The 18,358-nt window shown below is 35.8% G+C and overlaps 1 protein-coding gene and 1 pseudogene across 2 annotated transcripts in view; both read left to right on the top strand.

Annotated features, from left to right (window-relative positions):
* THEMIS (thymocyte selection associated) overlaps positions 1 to 18,358 on the top strand; it is a 233,251-nt gene that overhangs the window by 122,665 nt on the left and 92,228 nt on the right. The window contains exon 5 of one of the 2 annotated variants that reach the window (XM_072643294.1): positions 1,547 to 11,342. The exons of the other annotated variant lie outside the window; for it this stretch is intronic. Within the exon in view, the coding sequence (XP_072499395.1) occupies positions 1,547 to 1,582 (36 nt within the window). The 3' untranslated portion in view covers positions 1,583 to 11,342. Of the gene's footprint in view, positions 1 to 1,546; positions 11,343 to 18,358 lie in introns of those variants that run through there. 2 annotated transcript variants of the gene reach the window in all.
* LOC140526778 (low molecular weight phosphotyrosine protein phosphatase pseudogene) lies at positions 14,185 to 14,682 on the top strand (annotated as a pseudogene).

Raw genomic sequence — 18,358 nt, 5'->3', positions numbered from 1 at the left:
CCGATGAGGAAACTAAGTCAAACAGATTTAATTGACTTACCTAGGATCGCACAGCTAGTAAACACCTCAGACTGGATTTGAACACAGATCTTCCTGATTCCAGGCTGGGTACTCTCTTCACTGCACCACCTAGCTGCCCAAAAGCATTTATATTGCTCCTAATATGCTCAATAGAGATGAAGTAGGAAGGATTTAGGCCAGCTTTTCCCTAAGTTTAATTTTAGTTTTTCAAGGTATAAAGAGGGGTCATACTCAACTGATCTGAGTTTATTGATAGTATGGATACAAAATCTCACTGTCACCCAGAGTCTCAGTGATGACTTGGGTTCTAAGAAACAAAGTAGACTTTTCCATTAGATCTTCACAACAGTCCTGAGACACAGGTAATATTCATTATTATTGCTGTTTTATAATTGAGGAAACTGAGGCAAACAGGTTATGTGACTTGTCCAGGGTCACATAACTAATAAGTATTTGAGGCCAGATTTGAACTCAGGTCCTTAACTCCAGGCACAGTGCCTTCCCCATCTATTATATTTGAAACTGGAATTTATTGATTAGGAGTATGACATGGTTAGGTCTGTACTTTAAGAAAGCCAATGTGACATTTGTTTGGAGTCAGGGAGAAAGCAGAATGACTCAAGCTGCATTCCAGAAATGATTTTTGGCCTATTATAGACTGCTAGTAGGTGAGTCTGTGTCAGAATCCTTTTCCACTAGCTTGACAAGCATATACTCACCATGGGGGCTTGGATTGTCAAAGATATATATGACTTTGAATGCTAAGTGCCACACCAGAGAAATGTAACTCCTGCACTCTGATGAAACAGCCTATAATCAGATAGGGGAAGCAAATGTGGGATTGGAAGAGAGGGTATTTCAGTCTCTTCAGAGATTTCAATTGAGACCTGAAAACTGGCATATGAGAAACATTGCCTAGCCACCTCAAACCCCAGGGTACAGTTTGTCACCTGAGTTTCCAAATATTGATCAGACAAGAACCCACAAAGGAAAGACTAAGGCACAGAGTCAAGGAGACAGTTGTTCAGTGTTGAAAAGGGGGGGAGGGATGTGAAACACTTGTGGAACCCAAGTCAGAGAAAGAGCTGAAAAGGGAGATGATGGTTTTCTTTTAGGGTCTGAAAGAGTTAGCTCTGCAGCTGCTGCTGCTGTTAGGGAATCACTTCTGATTGTTTGTGACAGCAGAAGTAGCTGATAAGTGCCAAAGACAGAAATCCACAGTCTCCCAGGCATTGTCCAGACCTTTGGAGCATAACACTGTACCCACCAGACTGGCATTTACAGGCTTTTAATCATGAATGCCCTGTCATCTCTGGCAGTGGTTTTGTTAATGAGCTGCTGAATGAGTCATCCCTGTGACTGAATATGTAGCAGGTCTGGGATTTGAATAAAGTCTGATATCTGCCCCAAGCTTTAGGATCTTCTCTTTACTTAACATTGAAGACTGTACTTTCGTCTTCCCTGTGAATGCAGGAAAATATACTCTTACATGAGCAAGTGTCACCAAAGTATTTCTGTTTTCTAGGGGCAGATGAAGATTCATGATTTGGACTTCTCATAGTACATAAGGAGTAAAATGATCTCAACAAATAAGCCCTTTTAAGAAATACCAGGATCACTGAATTAAGAGTTGGCTTGGACCCCAGAGGTAATTTCATTAAAATCAACAAGAACTGATCAAGAGCTTACAAAGTTTCAGGCACTGTGCTAAGCAGTGGAGATAGAAATTCAAGCAAAAACACAGTATCTGCCCTCAAAGAGCTTAATGAGGAAAATCAAAGGTTAAAGGAGATGAAAAGAAGGAAATAGGAAGTACTCGTGGCATCATGGTGGTAAAGTCTAGAGAATGAAGCATGGCTCATCCAGGGATTTCCTCAACATGGAAGTTTTGGCAGAAACCCACAAATGGGAGAAGGAGGCAGGGCTGGAGGGGTAGATGAAGGAACTGTGAAGGAACTGAGAACTACACGTATTATGACACCCCCCTCATTTTTGTTGTCCCATAGGAATACAGTATAGGGACTTGATCTGTGATTTCTTCAGTAGGGGAACTCTGGCATGAGGAAACTTCCTCTACCAAAATGGATAGAGACTTTCTCTGAAACTGAAACTCTCAGAGACTGCTTAGAGAACTAAGGGGTTAAGTGACTTGCTCAGGCTTACACAGTCAGTATGTGTCAGAATTAGGATCTAAGGTAGAGTACCCTATCACTACTTCTCCTTCCCCTCAAATCTCATATCTCCTGTAATAGCTTAAATTTTTATAGTATAAGGAAATCTCAAAAGTCTTAGTGCAGGCTATAAGCTTTAGTAATTTAAACCTGCACTGAGACTTTTGGGACATGCTGCTCTTTAAAGTTTTAGAGAATGTACTTTTCCTGTAATAACCCTGTAGAGCCAGGGCATGTAATTATCATTACCCTCATGAATTCATGAAACAAGCATTTATTACTCAGGTTCTATGTGCCTGGCACTTGACTAGATGCTGGGGATGCAAAGACAAAAAATGAAGTTATTCCTGCCCTCCTGCTACCCAAGGAGCATGCATTCCATATTCTTTCCTTTTACAGATGAAGAAACATAGCCTCAGAGAGGATGAGATTTGCTCACAGTCATGGATATGTGACAAGATCAAAACAGTGTCAATCTCAGGTTTCCTGAATGGAAGTCCAATATACCTCCACAGGGCAGTTAGGTGGGGCAGTGGATACAGCATAGGACCTAGAGTCAGGAAGACATGAATTCAAACCCATCTTCAGTCACTTAGTAGCTGTTTGACCCTGGGCAATTCGCTTAGCCCTGTTTACCTCAGTTTCATCACTCGTAAAATGAGCTGGTGAAGAAAATGGCAAGCCTCTGCAGTATCTTTGCCAAGAAAACTCCAAATGGGGTCATAAAGAGTCAATACAATTGAAGTGACTGAACAACAAACCACAACAACATTTTCTAAGAGGTTGTTGTCCTTCATTTTTGAAGAGGACCAAAATGACATCACCATAATAAAGTGAAGTTTCAATGTGAATGGCTGTAGTTGATCAGACCAATACAAACTCAGAATGCTCTACCACAGATTGGGCACAGATAGTCCATATGAACATTTAGGGTGGATGCTCCAAATTTGCACATCCTACATTTCCTTTATTCTGTTTCAATTCTGCTTTGCTCATAGAGCACAGCATCTTTTCTGATGTGGGTGCACCATGCTGAGAGGTCCTGTGCCAGTGTCTCCCATGTCACACAATCAAATTCAAAGTTCTTGAGAGAGACCTTGAGAGTGTCCTTGTATCACTTCTTCTGACCACCATGTGATCGCCTGCTCCATATGAGTTCTCCATAAAATAGTCTCTTTGGCAAGCATACATTTTGCATTTGAACAACTTGGCCAGCCTATCAGAGTTGCGCTCTCTGAAGCATAGTTTGAATACTTGACAGTTCAGCTAGAGCAAAGACTTCAGTGTCTGCTACTTTATCCTGCCAGGTGATCCTCAGAATCTTCCTAAGACAGTTCAAATGGAAGTGATTTCATTTCCTGGTATGGCACTGGTAGACTGTTCATGTTTCACAGGCATGCAACAATGAGGTCAGCACAATGGCTTTGTAGACCTTCAGTTTGGTAGTCAGTCTAATACCTCTTCTCTTCCTCTTCTATATGACAGACCTTTCTTGATCTCCAGCCTCTTCTCTCCTTGGTTTCTTGGGCCTCCTCCATCTTCAAAAGACCTTGTATTAACTTTATATCTCTTTTGTGTATTGTTATATGTGCACATATTTTATTTTTCCTTTGAGGACAGGACCTGTTTTATTTTTATCCTTGTACCTTTAGTGCCTGGCATAGTATCCATCACATAGAAGATGCTTAATAAAGGCTTATTTCTTCCTTGCTTGATTTTCACTATAGCTATGCCCTTGAATCATTAAAAAAGGAGAGGTTATATTATTATTCAGAATGTTCAATTTAATAGGTCAGGGAAGTGTGTAATTGATTTTTGAAATGTTTTCATCCTAAATAAAAGCTTTGATGCTTAAGGAGTAAAATTTATAAGTGTACTTTGTTTGTTTCTTTTTAAATGTGTTTGTTTTTTGAGACTGCATCTCCTTATCTCATCCAGACTGGAAGTGCAGGAGCTATATTCAAGCCTGATTTCATTGCTGATCAGCATCAGAGCTTTGACATGCTCTGTTTCTGATTTCAGCAAATTTGACCCTTCTTAGGAAGCCTCTGACCCCCCTCTCCACTCCCTGGGGTTCACTGTACTGGGGCCAGATTTAGTACAGTCACTGAATCAGCTTTGTGAACTGAAGATCTGCACTCCTGAGCTCAAGCAATCCACTAGCTTCAACTTCCTCAGTAGGAGGAATGACAAGTGTAAGCCATCACATTTAGTGGTGACCTTCAGTTATCTGAAAAACTCAATCTGATGACTTTTCCTAGTCTTTACATATAGTAACAGAGTCAGTGTTCAAACCTAGGGCTTCTAACTTCCAGTAGAGTACTCCATCTACACAGTATTCTTTCTGCCTGTTTTGGGGAGAGGGTTATTGTATACAGGCAACAGATCAGAGAAAGGAGAAAATGACATCTTTTAAAAAATGATAGATTTGTGTTTATGTTGTCTTCATTTTCAAATACATATTCTCTTCCTCCCCTACCTATAGATCAATACACTGTAGGAAAGAAAACAGAGCAATGAAAAAGAAAAGTAGTTCAATAAACTAAGTACCACGTTAAATGAATGATAGTAATTGCATTTTCTCCACTAAAATGTCCCATCTCTGCAAAGAAGGAAAGGAGCAGTATTTTCTCATCTATTCTTCATGTCAACCACAGTCATTATAATTGTACAGTATTCATTTTCTATTTTTAAATTTTTTTCTGTTGATACAACTATAATTATTATGTATATTATTTTCCAGGTTCTATTTCCTTTACTTTGCATCTAGTCATATGCCTTTCTGTACTTCACGTTGTTCTTCATATTTAGTGTTTCTTACAGTAAAGTAATATTGCATTAATGTACAACAGTTTGTTGAGCCATTCCAAAATTGATGGGCAGTTACTTTGTTTCTAATCCTTTACTACTGTAAGAGGTAATGCCACTCATAAGACAAAAATATTAGGTAGTGTTGAGCCACTATTACTAATTTCCACAGAATACTATGTGATGAAGTGAAATGACAAGACATTAGGGAAAACTTCCTGAGTATAATAGTAAGGAGATATTGGTTGATATTGTCAAAGGGATATCTGTTTGTTCATTTTCTCTGGAGATTTAATGAACACAGTGGATTGCTATCTCTGTGAACTGCTTAGAGTGCTGACTGCAAACAATTGTATGAACCCTTTCCACTTGTCCCTTTATACGTCCACGGGGATACAACCTTAGATGCTGAGGAGCAGTTCTCCATCACATGCTCTGACCTTTTAGAGGGAATGAAGACTTTGGATATTTCTCACACCATCACAAGGGAACAAGATCCCCAAAGATCAACAAATATTTCATAAGTATATCTGTGCATGTAGAAGTAAGTGAGAAAGACAGTGTACAAAACTTATAGATATGGTTTTCCCTTTTCCCAGTGAGGTTCCAAAGTGCCCATGTGAAATATGGAAATATGAAAGATTTAAGAGAGTAAGAAAATGAATTTTCCTGTGTCATGTAGACTCATACCTAAGTGAGCAAAATTTTCCTCTGTCTCCTAATTAAACAGGACCTAGAAGAATTTATAATTTCTGTCCCAGAAGACAGAGGATGCTATCAATTAGGAATAATTTAAGCATATTGCTTCCTTACAACAGAGGGCTGGATGTGATAAAAAGCCAAAATTTTTTAGTCCACATAGTCATTCATATGTGCACATATTCTTTCTTTGAACTTTTTATCTGCAGTTATATTTCTCAGATTTAAAAAGAGGAAAAAGAGGGATGGGGAGATGAGAGAGGAGAGAAGTTCCAGGTTTTTCATATTTCAGTGGTGTTTTTCATTAATGCCAGACCTACTTTGAATAGAAAATGAAAATATTTCTGTTTCGCAGGCCCAAATAAATTTTCTAAGTAATTATTAAAATAGAAAATGAGCTTAGGATGACAAAGAAAGAGCAAAGATAGGTTTTCAAAATTTGCGTTTTTCCCCAAATCTAGAAAATAAAAAAAAGCAGAAAAAGGAAGTACATTAAAACAGTGGAGAGGAGGGAGCTAGACAGTGATAGAGAATTGTCTATATAAAAAGATCAGTGGTCCTCTCTCTGAATGCTCTAAAGAGTCTCACAGGGAAAAAAGTGACTCATAGGTTATACATTATTTGAACAAAATCTCTCTAACTCAACCATTTCTTCATTGCACTTTTATTATACATCATCTTCATTGTCCAGAGTCTTAGTAGGGCACGATCACAGAGCTGTAGCAAGTCTTTATACAGTGTTTTATATTCTAGTTGTACCTTTACCAGACAATGTAATTTTCTTCAAGATATGATGTGGGAGAGCTTGTCATTTCTGACACTTACTAGGAGCCAAATGGCAGAGTTAACTTCAGACCTTGTGGGGAGGAGAAGTGCAGAGAATCCTCTTAAGTTAAAAGGTGACTGTCCACCAGATGCAAAATGATCCAGCCAGGGAACATTTGATATGCAAAGGACAAAAGAAATATGACAAATGCCTCACTTTCCATATCTTCCTAGGTCGGGCTTAATTTATTTTATTATTACAATAGGCCCTAAAACAAAGACTGGTGATTATAAAAATATACTGTTATCTGGTAACTAAAAACAACTGGCTGCTCTCTCATTGCTACAACAATGGAAAGAAAGTTACTATAGCTACCACCTTTAAGAAGACATTTTAATTTACTTAAAAACATACTGCTATTTTTGTTTGTTAATACAATGTAACTTACACATAAAAAAATCAACTATGATACAGGCATACAAAAAGAGGCCATAGACAACAGGAATATACATTTTAGAAGCTCCCTGACAGGAACCTTGGTTGGAATTATATCCAAATATTTTCTGTTCCTTCTATGCAGCTGATACTCTTCTGGGCTCTGGCTTCATCAGATTTAAACTATCTAACAATTAAGTCATTCAAAAAGTATTTGTTAAGCACTTCCTATGTGTCAGGCACAGTGCTAAATGCTGGGGATACAAACAGAGACAAAAGATCACCCCTGCCTCAAAGATTTTACAATCTAGAGGGGGCTGGGTGAGGCCACACAGAAAAGCCAGTCTGAAAGGGGAGAAAGAAGGACAGGAAGGAACCTGGGGCCTGGGGTAGGAGGAACCTACCACATAGAAGTCAATCCACTAGCATTTTTTAAGTGTCTACTATGCAAGGAGAGCTGTGATAAGCTCTGGGAATACAAAGAAGAGTAAAAACCCCAGCTTAATCTAATAAACTTTTGGTGATTAATTGATAAGAATTGGGTGGGTAAAAGGAAAACCAGAAAAGAATAATCCTTGGTTGAGAGGCAGAGTCAAGTAAGGATATGACAGATAATAAGAGTTCATTTGCATACTGAACATAAAGAAGTCCTTGAAGAGTTTCTTTGGAACACACATATATGTAGAAAGGAATTACCCTCCACATAATCTTTTAGGAGAAAAGAGAGGTGTAGATGTGTATCTGTGGGTGTTATGTCTCCACAATGAGCACAGAAAGTTAATCATGGGCTACCAGATCAATTACTTTCCTCCTCCCCAACTAGTTTTTGAAATTACAGGATATAAGTAAATGGCAGAAAACTGGGACAATGAGATATAAACCTTGAACAGCTTATTTGCATTGAAAAGAAATGATGAAACAAGGCTTCATTACATGCATACTAGGTGCCAGACATTGTGTTAAACGCTTTACAAATATCATGTCATTTGATTCTAATTCATAGTTGAGGAAACAGAGGCAGACATAGGTTGAATAATGTGCCAAGAGTCAAACATTTCCTCACCCTGAAGTACTTAGCTACAGGTTTCCCTGGCTGGCTCCAAGATTCATAGGCTGGAAGGCTTCCTTGTCTTCCACTTCAGATTTGAGATTTTTTAGCTTTTCTGGCCCTAGTGCCCATAGACTCTTTACTGTCTGTCTCACAATCTGGACATTAGTGAAAGACATTGACTTACTCTAGTTTCTTCTCGGATTTCTTGATCATTGCTTAGTCCCATTCTCTTTTTTCATTCTTGCTAGAGTAATCAATTGTATGAGAGTTAGATCTATTTCAGTTCACCCCACCACCTTGAGGATCCAGTGAAATAATTGTAGAACATGGATGGTAATATAAAGATTTTCCTGGGATTAGCAGAAAGCTGTCCTAAATATGACAGCCCTTAATGAAGAAAACTTTAGGACCTTTAACTCTAAGGCATACCCAGGGAAATCAAGATTTTTCAAATCAAAACCATTAAAGAGTCTGAGGAAACAGAAAGATTATGTTGTAACTTGTTGTAAAAGGAAGCCTATAGATTTGACTCATGGTTGGGGCAGTACAGTTAAGAGGCAAAACCCAGGTAAGCCAAGAAAGATTTGAGGTAAAATATTTTTACTTAAGTTTTGAGGAAAAACACAAACAGAAGTTGTTCACCACAAAATGTAATGAAGGAAGCATCTTATTGTAACTAGGTGTTTCTATTTATTTAACTCTTACTGTAGTGATTAGAAAATGATACACTTAAGCTATTTTAAAAGATATTTTTTAAGTTTTTAAAAGTGTAATTATGTTATTTTCTTTACCTTAGTTAACTAAGTCTATGGGGAAGGTAGTTTCACCTCATGCCCACCTCAACTTGTTGCCTGATATCAAGTATCAGTGCTTATCACAGTGCCTGGCACATAGTAGGCACTTAATAAATGCTTATTGATTGATTATTGATTGATCAGTTTATATGAACTACAAGAGTAGTATGTAGAAGGGAAAAAAATATTAGCACAAGGAATTAGCTTTGCACAAGATCTATGAAGTTCTCCACTAGATACTCTTCTTTCAATTCCATTAATTTAAAAATTAGAGCTTTTGTGATTCCCCAATGCAGATTTTCTAATTCTTAATGACAATCTATTCCCATGACATCAATGCTATTGTCTTTTCTGGTAATTCTCAAATTTATATCTCCAGATTGTATCTGTTTCCTTGAACCCCAAACCTGGAGTTTCATTTGGCTGTTATCTGAAGAGTCTGCTTACGAATTAAACTCATATACCCAAGGGTTAATGTATCGTCTTTAGCCACAAATTGGCTTTTCATTTTAGATTACCTATCTCTAATAGAATTATCATTCTCATAGTCACTCATGTTGCAAAGTGAGTGGAAGTGAGATATGAAGCTGGCCATGTAGCATAAAGAACAATGTGCTAGGTTACCTGGCAACAGATATGGATTGGCATTTTAACTCTCTCTCTTACTGACTATATGATCCACACCTAGTTTTTTTTAATTTCCCTAGACCTGGTTTCTTAATCCAAAAAAATGGAAGTAATAATGAAGTAATACTTGTACCACCTGCCTCATGGAATTGTTATGAAGAAAGCATTTTGGAAATTATAAAATGCATTGTGAAATATTATTATTATATTTTCACTTCTTCCTCAACCCCCACTTTAAATCATTAACAAAATCTTGTCAGTTTGACCTAAACATTTTTTTGTATCTATCTCCTAATTTACATTGCCCTTACAATCATAGTATGAAACCTCCCTGAATTCTATCTGATCCACTGAGATTGCCTGTGAAATGATCCATTTTCTCCTATCTCTGATCTATTCTCTAAATCACTGGCAGACTTAGCATTGGACTTGGAATTAGGAGAGCTGGATTCTAATCCTGCCTCAGAAATATATCTATATATAGATTTTGTAAGCATATATATGTGTGTGTGTGTGTGTGTGTGTGTGTGTGTATACATGTATGTATATCTGAAACCTGTTTATTGGGAAAACATTTTGGAGGTTCATCTCATCCATCACATGATCCAGGATGACAATTATTGATTGGGACCCCCAGGAACTTCCAACTGAGGGCATAGTCTTTCATGCCTTTAATGTTTCTGGCTTCTAGTTTGCTATTGACAAGACCAGTATACACCAAAAATAGGTGGACGGAGGTCACTGAAAAAAGCAACAGCTCGGAGAGGGAAGTTCTTAACACTGCCTTACATACAGCAGAAATTTTATCTATAGTCTATCATCATCATCTTCTTCATCTTCTCCTCCTTCTTTTCTCCCTTTTTTCTTTTTTCCTCTAAAAGACAAGGGCTATGGTGTTCCTAATTGTTTTTCGGTTTCAGAAACTAAAGGGGTCCTGAGTCTGCCTCACACAGTTACTATGTGAACATGGGCAAGTCACTTAATCTTTTATATAATCAATTTCCTCATCTGTAAAATTGGGACAATGATATTGGTGCTATCTGTTATGCTGAATTATTTCAAAGAAAATGCTCAATAAACTTTAAGCACTTAAAGTCAATGTTATTATTCCTTATTTTTAAATTAAATGTTGCTGAAATGACCAATTCTATTCTAAACATAGGTTCTATAGCAAAGAATGCATAATTCTGTATGTCATTTCTTTAAAAAAAAAGAATGATGATATGTTACAGGCTGTGGAACTTCCTGATTGTGAGAGGGAATATATATCTTTAAACAGCTCTAAATTGCATTGCAAGTGAAATGTACTTCTTTTGCATGACAGTGATTGGAACATTATTTTGACTAATATGACTTGTCAGGTTAGTGTTAGAAAAGAAAACCTCACAAAAGCTGGTGATGAACTTCCTCTCGTTTGCAAAATAATGAGACACCATTTTCAGAAGCTTTTCACTTAAAATTCAGAGACGCATTACTTTCTATAACTATGTTCAATTACATTTGGTAAAAGCTGACCTTCCTTTTAAAGCTGAAGACTGATCTTCTTACTTTGTCATTCATGTATGCAAGGCTCCCATACACAATGATCTATAGAAACCAAGTTGCTAGCATTCTTTGTAGGTGGTTTTTAATTCTGTTGGCTATTTCAGTAGTTGCTAACAGGGAATACAACTGGAGTCAAATGTTTGACTGGAGATGCTTTTACTTTGCAGCTTAACTAAAGGTTGTACTTATCATCTTTATGGAAATAAAACTGGGCCTTCTGAATCAACTAGCTGTAATTTATTTACCAAGGTTGTGTGCACCAAATCATACCAAATAATTCAGGTTTCTCTAGGTAGCCTACAAGATGGGCCATTTATGCATTTCAGGGAATCATTTAATTTTAGTGATCATTGAAAGCATTCCAGAAAGAAGTTGGGTTTCTGGTTCACCATCCTCAATTCACTGGCACATATCATTTGAAATGATAATACAAAGGATTAATATTCATTTATTCATATTATGTCTTTTTCCCTCTCTTCACATAGACATTTCTAAATGAATATGGAATTCTTTCTATAATTTTCATCCAGGTTAGAAATAATAGCCATGATGTCATGACATGGTGTCATGAAGAATCACTGGTGTTTAAGAATAAAAAATTCTGTCTCTGCCTCTGTGATTTTTTTAAGTCACATGATAGGAAGATTTACTTTGTGCCACTGTGAAATATGGAAGATATTAATGCATTTCTTTGGAATGCTATGAAGAAATACATGTTATTTCATCAGGAGAAAGTTCTTCAGAGACATTTCAAGGTGAAGTTCTTGAATATATTAAAGACAGCTGTAGTCCATTAATTCTGGCTCATTTCATTCCCTTGCAAACACCAATGGTGAAATAAAGTAAGATCCTTAGCATAAATTTACAACGTTTGCAGGTGAGCAGAAGAGGAATTTGAACAGATCACAGTGAAAGATGTCAGAGCACTCTGGGCCAGAAAGAAGACTCATAGGGTAGAACCATAGGAATCATGGAAGGTTTTTGTTATTGTTGTTGTTTCAGTTGGGTGGGATACTGGTTACTATTACATGTAAATGAAAATCATAATATTTTATTTCTTCACAGTTCTTGCTTTGGGGGGGATAATTAAGGAAAGAGATCACTTAATTGTCATCATGGCCTTGAAAATATTAGAGAAATAAAAAGTATTCAAAACCAACAACAGGTGGAGCTAAGATGTGAGAGTTGAGGCAGGAACTCATGAAAACTCTCCCAAATTCCCCCCAAACAACTTTTAAAAGTGCTTCAAATCATTTTCTATAGTGACAGAGGAAATAAAATGTTGGCATGAAGCAATTTTCTAGCCCAAGAAAACTTAGGTCCCTCAATAAAGGTTAGTCACACCAGGATGGGGTTTGGGCAGGCAGTGATGTAGGCCCACTATGGTAATGCCAGCAGCAGGGCATGGAGGCACCTGCAGCAGCAGCTTCAGGGGCTCCAGCCCACAGAAGTTGAGGGCTGGACAACTGGTCAGAAAGAGATTACAGGCTACCATTTACTGGCACTAGGTTCAGGATCATGTTGTATTGCTATGCATAATCTCAGGGCAAAGAGGAGCACTAGCACTTGTGACTGCAAGGGTGAAGGGCTCTAGTCACAGTTCCAGGGTGGAGAGGAGTGCTACTGGCAGCTTACAAGAGAGTAGGGAACTTGGCCACAGTTCCAAGATCAGAGGAGCCCTACAACTTGCAGTTTCAGAGGAACAAGATCCCTTCCTGGGTAAAGACCAGAGCACACACCAAGCAGGTGGGGATGATAATTCTCCTCAACTCATACTACCCTTAAAACACCAAAAACTCACAGATCCCCAGAACTAGCTTTGGAAACAAGCTTGTGGGAGCCCTTTTCATCCTGGGAGCAGAGCCCAACTTTAACATAAAATCAAGAAATAGAAACAAAGAAAAATGAGCAAATAACAAAAAAACAACCTAACCATCAAAAGTTACTATGGGTGACAGGGAAAATCAAGACACAAACAATGTCAAAACAGCTACAAGCAAAGCCTCAAAGAAAAAAAAATGAGTTAGACATGAACTCAATAATAATTCCTGGGAGAGATCAAAAAGGATTTTCAAAATCAAATACCTCTTTTAAGAGAGGTGGAGGGAAAATGAGGGAAAAAAGAAATGAAAGTGATACAAGAAAATTGTAAAAAGAGTGTCAATAGCTTGGTAAAAGAGATGCACAAAAATAAAGAAGAAAATACCTTTAAAAAAAGAATTGCAAATGGTAAAGGGGGCACAAAAATCCACTGAAGAAAACAATATTTAAAAAGCAGAATTGTTCAAGTTAAAAACAAGATACAAAAATTCACTGAAGAAAAGAAGTCCTTAAAAAGTAGAATTGGCCAAATGGAAAAAGAGGTGCAAAAGCTAAATGAAGAAAATAATTCCTTAAAATTACCATTAGGCAAGTGCAAACTAATGTCTCCACAAAACATCAAGAAATAATAAATCAAAGTCAAAAGAATGAAAAAATAAAAGAAAATGTGATATATTTCATTAGAAAAACAACTGACCTTGAAAATAGATTAAGGAAAGATAGTTTAAGAATTATTGAACTGCCTGAAAACCATGATTAAAAGAAGAACCTAGACATCATATTTCAGTCAATTAGCAAGGAAAACTGCCCCAATATCCTGGAATTAGAGAGTAAATCAAAATGGAAAGAATCCATTAATTATGTCCTGAAAGAAATGCCAAAATAAAAACTTGCAGGAATATTATAAACAAATGCCAAAGCTCCCAGGTCAAGGAGAAAATATTGCAAAAAGCCAAAAGGAAACAATTCAAATATCATAGAGCCATCATCAAGATTACCTAAGATTTTTCAGCTTCATGTTAATGAAGTGGAGGTCATGGAATGTGATTGTGGAAGGTAAAGGAGCTAGGATTACAACCAAGAATAACCTACCCAGCAAAATTGAATATAATCCTTCAGGGGAAAAAAATATATATACTTAATGAAATAGAGGACTTTACCTTTCCCCACTCAGAAATAGATAAATCTAATCATAAAGTAATGTGATGAATAGAATTTTAGAAAAGTCAGATGTGATAGACCTCTGGAGGAAACTGAATGGGAACAGAATGGAGCATACCTTTTTCTCAGCTTTTCATGGCACCTACACAAAAACTGACCATGTATTAAGGCATAAAAACCTCACAACCAAATTCAGAAAAGCAGAAATATTAAATCCATTCTGTTCAGATCATTATGTGATAAAAATTACATTCAATAAAGGGAAACATTAAAATTAATTGAAGCAGTAGGAAATCAAAAATGGCCACAGAGTATGTGCTGTTCCTTTGTCTAGGTAATATTTGTCATTCACCTATAGCAGAAGCAGTTTTTAGGAAACTTGTAGCTGAGCAAAATATTTCAGATAAGTGGAGGATAGACAGTGCAGCAACATCTACGTATGAAATGGGAAACCCCCTTGATTTTTGAGGGCAGACTTGCAAGAAGAAACATGGCATTACCATGAATCCTATTGCCAGGCAGCTTACCAAAGAAGATTTCCTGACCTTTGATTATATACTATGTATGGATGAAAGCAATTTGAGAGATTTGAATAGAAAAGTTAATCAGGTTAAAAACTGCAAAGCTAAAATTGAACTTCTTGGAAGCTACGATCCACAGAAACAACTTATTATTGAAGATCCGTATTATGGAAATGATTCTGACTTTGAGACTGTATATGAGCAATGTGTGAGGTGCTGCAAAGCATTTTTGGAAAAATCTCATTAAGGCTCATACTCATTGCTAAAAGACAACAGTGACTGACATTGACTTAAAAATGATGTATGTATATCAATTGATGTGTTATTAAAGAGTAATAATGTACTACATTTTCAGACCATCATTGTTTCTTCAATTTATTTGATGTTCACATATATGAAAATCAGTCAATAATTTTGAAACAAGAATATTTGATTAAATCAATTGTAATTGTGAACTAGCTAGAACTTTCAGTCTATGTCTCAGATTTTAAAAATGAATTGTGTAGTGGAACAAACTAAAATTTGCAGGTGAAAACTAAGGTACCTCAATAACACAATCATTTATTAAAAGCGTTTGATAAAGTTTTACTTTGCTACAGCTTCATTTACATCTAACTGGGATCTTTAACAGGTAAATAAAACATTTACCTTTGTTCTAGAAGACAACAGAAAATAATTGAGATCATTGTGAGTAGTTAAAGAAAAATTTGTTTTAGTGTGTTAGCAGTAATTTGATGACAATAATTTAATGAAGAAGAAATATTCTTTCTGTTCATCTTTTACCACCTTTTAATGTTTTGACTGTCTATTAAAATAAAAATATCCCCTGCCATAGGAGTTTGTAATGTGAATTTTATACAGTTACTCTTCACAATGAGGGAATAAGGGGAAGTTACTTATGTAATTTTTCTTTAGGACCTGATTAATCTTTTGATCTTTATACAGGGGGTCCCAAAAATGTTAATATAATTTTAAGTCATTAAAGCTTTTGGGACATCTTGTATACAAGGACTTCGTTTTAAAGAAAAGTCAATTTATTTTTCCTTTGACTTCCATCGTCTCCCTCAAATTTTAGGTTTATAACAAATGAACAACAACATTTTACTATTTTATATCATGTAGACTTTTATTTTACCAGTTTGAGATAAGTTATTTTGCTTTCAACATCATCTGAAGCTTCAACTATACACAAGCATGGGCAATGAAATAAAGTGAACATTTGGGATCAAAAGGAGCAATAATTATAATATAATACAATATGATTAAAATATAATACCTAGAGAAATTTGGAGTGTATTAATAGATTTTCATTCATAAGTGTTTAACTGATTTGTAGGATATGTATAATATCACACTGAAGGGATTGTGCTCTTTAATTCATGTGGACACTTCACAAAATTTAATTGTTTTAAAAATAAACAGAAATTTGCAAAAAGAAAAAAAATTGATTGGAAACTAATCTATTTCTAAAGAATGAATGAGTCAAAAACAAATAAAAACAATAATTTCATTAAGGAGAATGACAACAATTAGAAACCATACAAAAATTTATGAGATATGGAGAAAGTAGTACTTAAGGGAAAATTTAAATTACAACATATCTCACACCATATACAAAGACAAGGTCAAAATGGATACATGATTTAGATGTAAAGGGTGATACATAAGCAATTTAGGGAAGCATGAAAACATTTAACTATAAAATTTATGGATTAGGCAAGAATTTATGACCAAGTAAGAGATAGAGAGTGTTACAGGATGTAAAATGTATAATTTTGATGGGATCAAATCATAAAGTTTTTGAAAAAAACAAAAAAAACAAGATTAGAGAAAAAGCAGGACACTGGGAAAATTTTTTTACAGCAAGTTTCTCTGGTAAAAAGCCTCATTTATCAAACATTTGGAGAGCTGAGTCAAATTTATAAGAATGAGTCATTCTCCAGTTGATAAATGGTCAAAGGATGTGAACAGGCAGTTTTCAGAAGAAATCAAAGCTATCAGAGCATATGAAAAAATACTCTAAATCACTATTGACTAGAGAAATGCAAATTAAAACAGTTCCGAACTGCCACTTCACATCTATCAGATTGACTAATATGACAGAAAAGGAAAATGATAAATGTTGGAAGGAATACGGAAAAACTGGGACACTAAAGCACTCTTGGTGGAGTTGTAATCCAATCTTTCTGGAGAGCAATTTGGGACTATGCCAAAAGGACTATAAAACTTTGTTTACCCTTTGACCAAACAATACCTCTACTAGATCTGTATCCCAAAGAGATTTTTTTTAAAGGAAAAGAACCTGCTTATACAAAAATATTTATAGCAGCTCTGTTTGTGGTATCAAAGAATTGGAAATTGATGGGGTGCACATCAATTGGGGAATGGCTGAAAAAGTTGTGCTATATGATTGTGATGTATTATTTTACCAAAAGATATCAGAAGGATGGTTTCAGAAAAACCTGGGAAGACATATATGAATTGATATAAAGAGAAGTGAGCAGAACCAGGAGAACATTGTACACAGTAACCAATAATTTATGCAGATCATTTGTAAATGACTTAGCTATTCTCAGCAATACAATGATCTAAGACAACTCTGAAGAACTTATGATGAAAATGCTATCCACCTCCAAAGAAGACCTGATGTCGTCTGAATGCAAATTGAAACATCCTTTTTAAACTTTATTTATTTTTTGTTATTTTTTTGTCTGTTTTCTTTTACAACATGGCTAATATGGAAATAAGTTTTGCTTGACTTCACATGCATAATCTCTATCAAATTGCTTGCCTTCTCAAGGAGGAGGTGAAGGAGGGAAGGTAGAATTCAAAATAAAAATAAAGAATGTTAAAAATGTTTATTTACATGTTATTGAAAAAATAAAATGAAATTATATTTTTTTAAAAAGTAAAGAAACAACAAAAACAAAATAGCACTGGAAGAGATGTAAAAACCTAGAGACGGAGAAATTGTTGACTTGAACTTGGATTCAACTTAGTATCTAAGTATTGATTCATAGTATATGTTACTTTGCATTCTGTTTTTTTCTTTTCCTTCAAGATGTATGAGAGTCACTTCCCTTCCACCATCAGAAAATAAAATTGTATTCCCAAATACAATTATCTGAATTAATGGTTTTAAAAAAAATCTGTTACTACTTTACCACATTAATAAATTATCTAGATCTGTCAGGAAGGAAGAATAGTAGCAGATTCATCTAAGCTAATTGGGGAAAGACAAAAATGAGGAAACAAAAACAAATTGATTGTTTGAAATAATTCTATAAAATAAAACAAACATTAATATTATGATATGCAGATGTCACCTGATTTTGTATGATTTCAAGATTTTTTTTTGTTTATTTTGCTTTTAGCATCTAATTGGTATTACAAATACCTTGGCCAGCTCCAGTTACTTGCTTGATCATCAAATAAAACTTTTTGTAGTTTATAGTTTTTTAATCTATGATTCCTTCAGAAAAAAAATTGCAAAAGAAAACATCTAATTTTGAAAAATTAGCATTCACTTGCAATTTAAGACTGTGTTAACTCTACAGATTACTATTGGAAGTGTTCTTTTGAAATGTATGTGTGTAACTTGGGTTTATCTGGACATGCCCAGACAGAGTAACATGAAGACCTCTTTGATCCTCTAAGCTGTGGATGCTTATAGCCTCCTTTGATTGGCTGCATAACCAAAACAGATATCTGAAATTTTTTATAATGGTGAGGCTGAGATGATTGGCATCTTTTGCCTCAATTTCTGGCTTGTGTTCTTTGCTGTGCATTACTTTCTGCTATGACCATAGCGGGAAGATCACAGTTCACCCATCAAGAGGGAACCATGAAGGTCAGGAAGAACCTCCTTCCTCTGTTCTCTCTTTTGCTCTGACCATGTGGCAACCTTGGAGTCAGGAACACAGGCAAGGAGAGAGTAC

The sequence above is a fragment of the Notamacropus eugenii genome, chromosome 2 (assembly GCF_028372415.1).
Source record: "Notamacropus eugenii isolate mMacEug1 chromosome 2, mMacEug1.pri_v2, whole genome shotgun sequence".
NCBI lineage: Eukaryota > Metazoa > Chordata > Mammalia > Diprotodontia > Macropodidae > Notamacropus > Notamacropus eugenii.
This window is presented reverse-complemented; position numbering and strand designations above follow the sequence as displayed.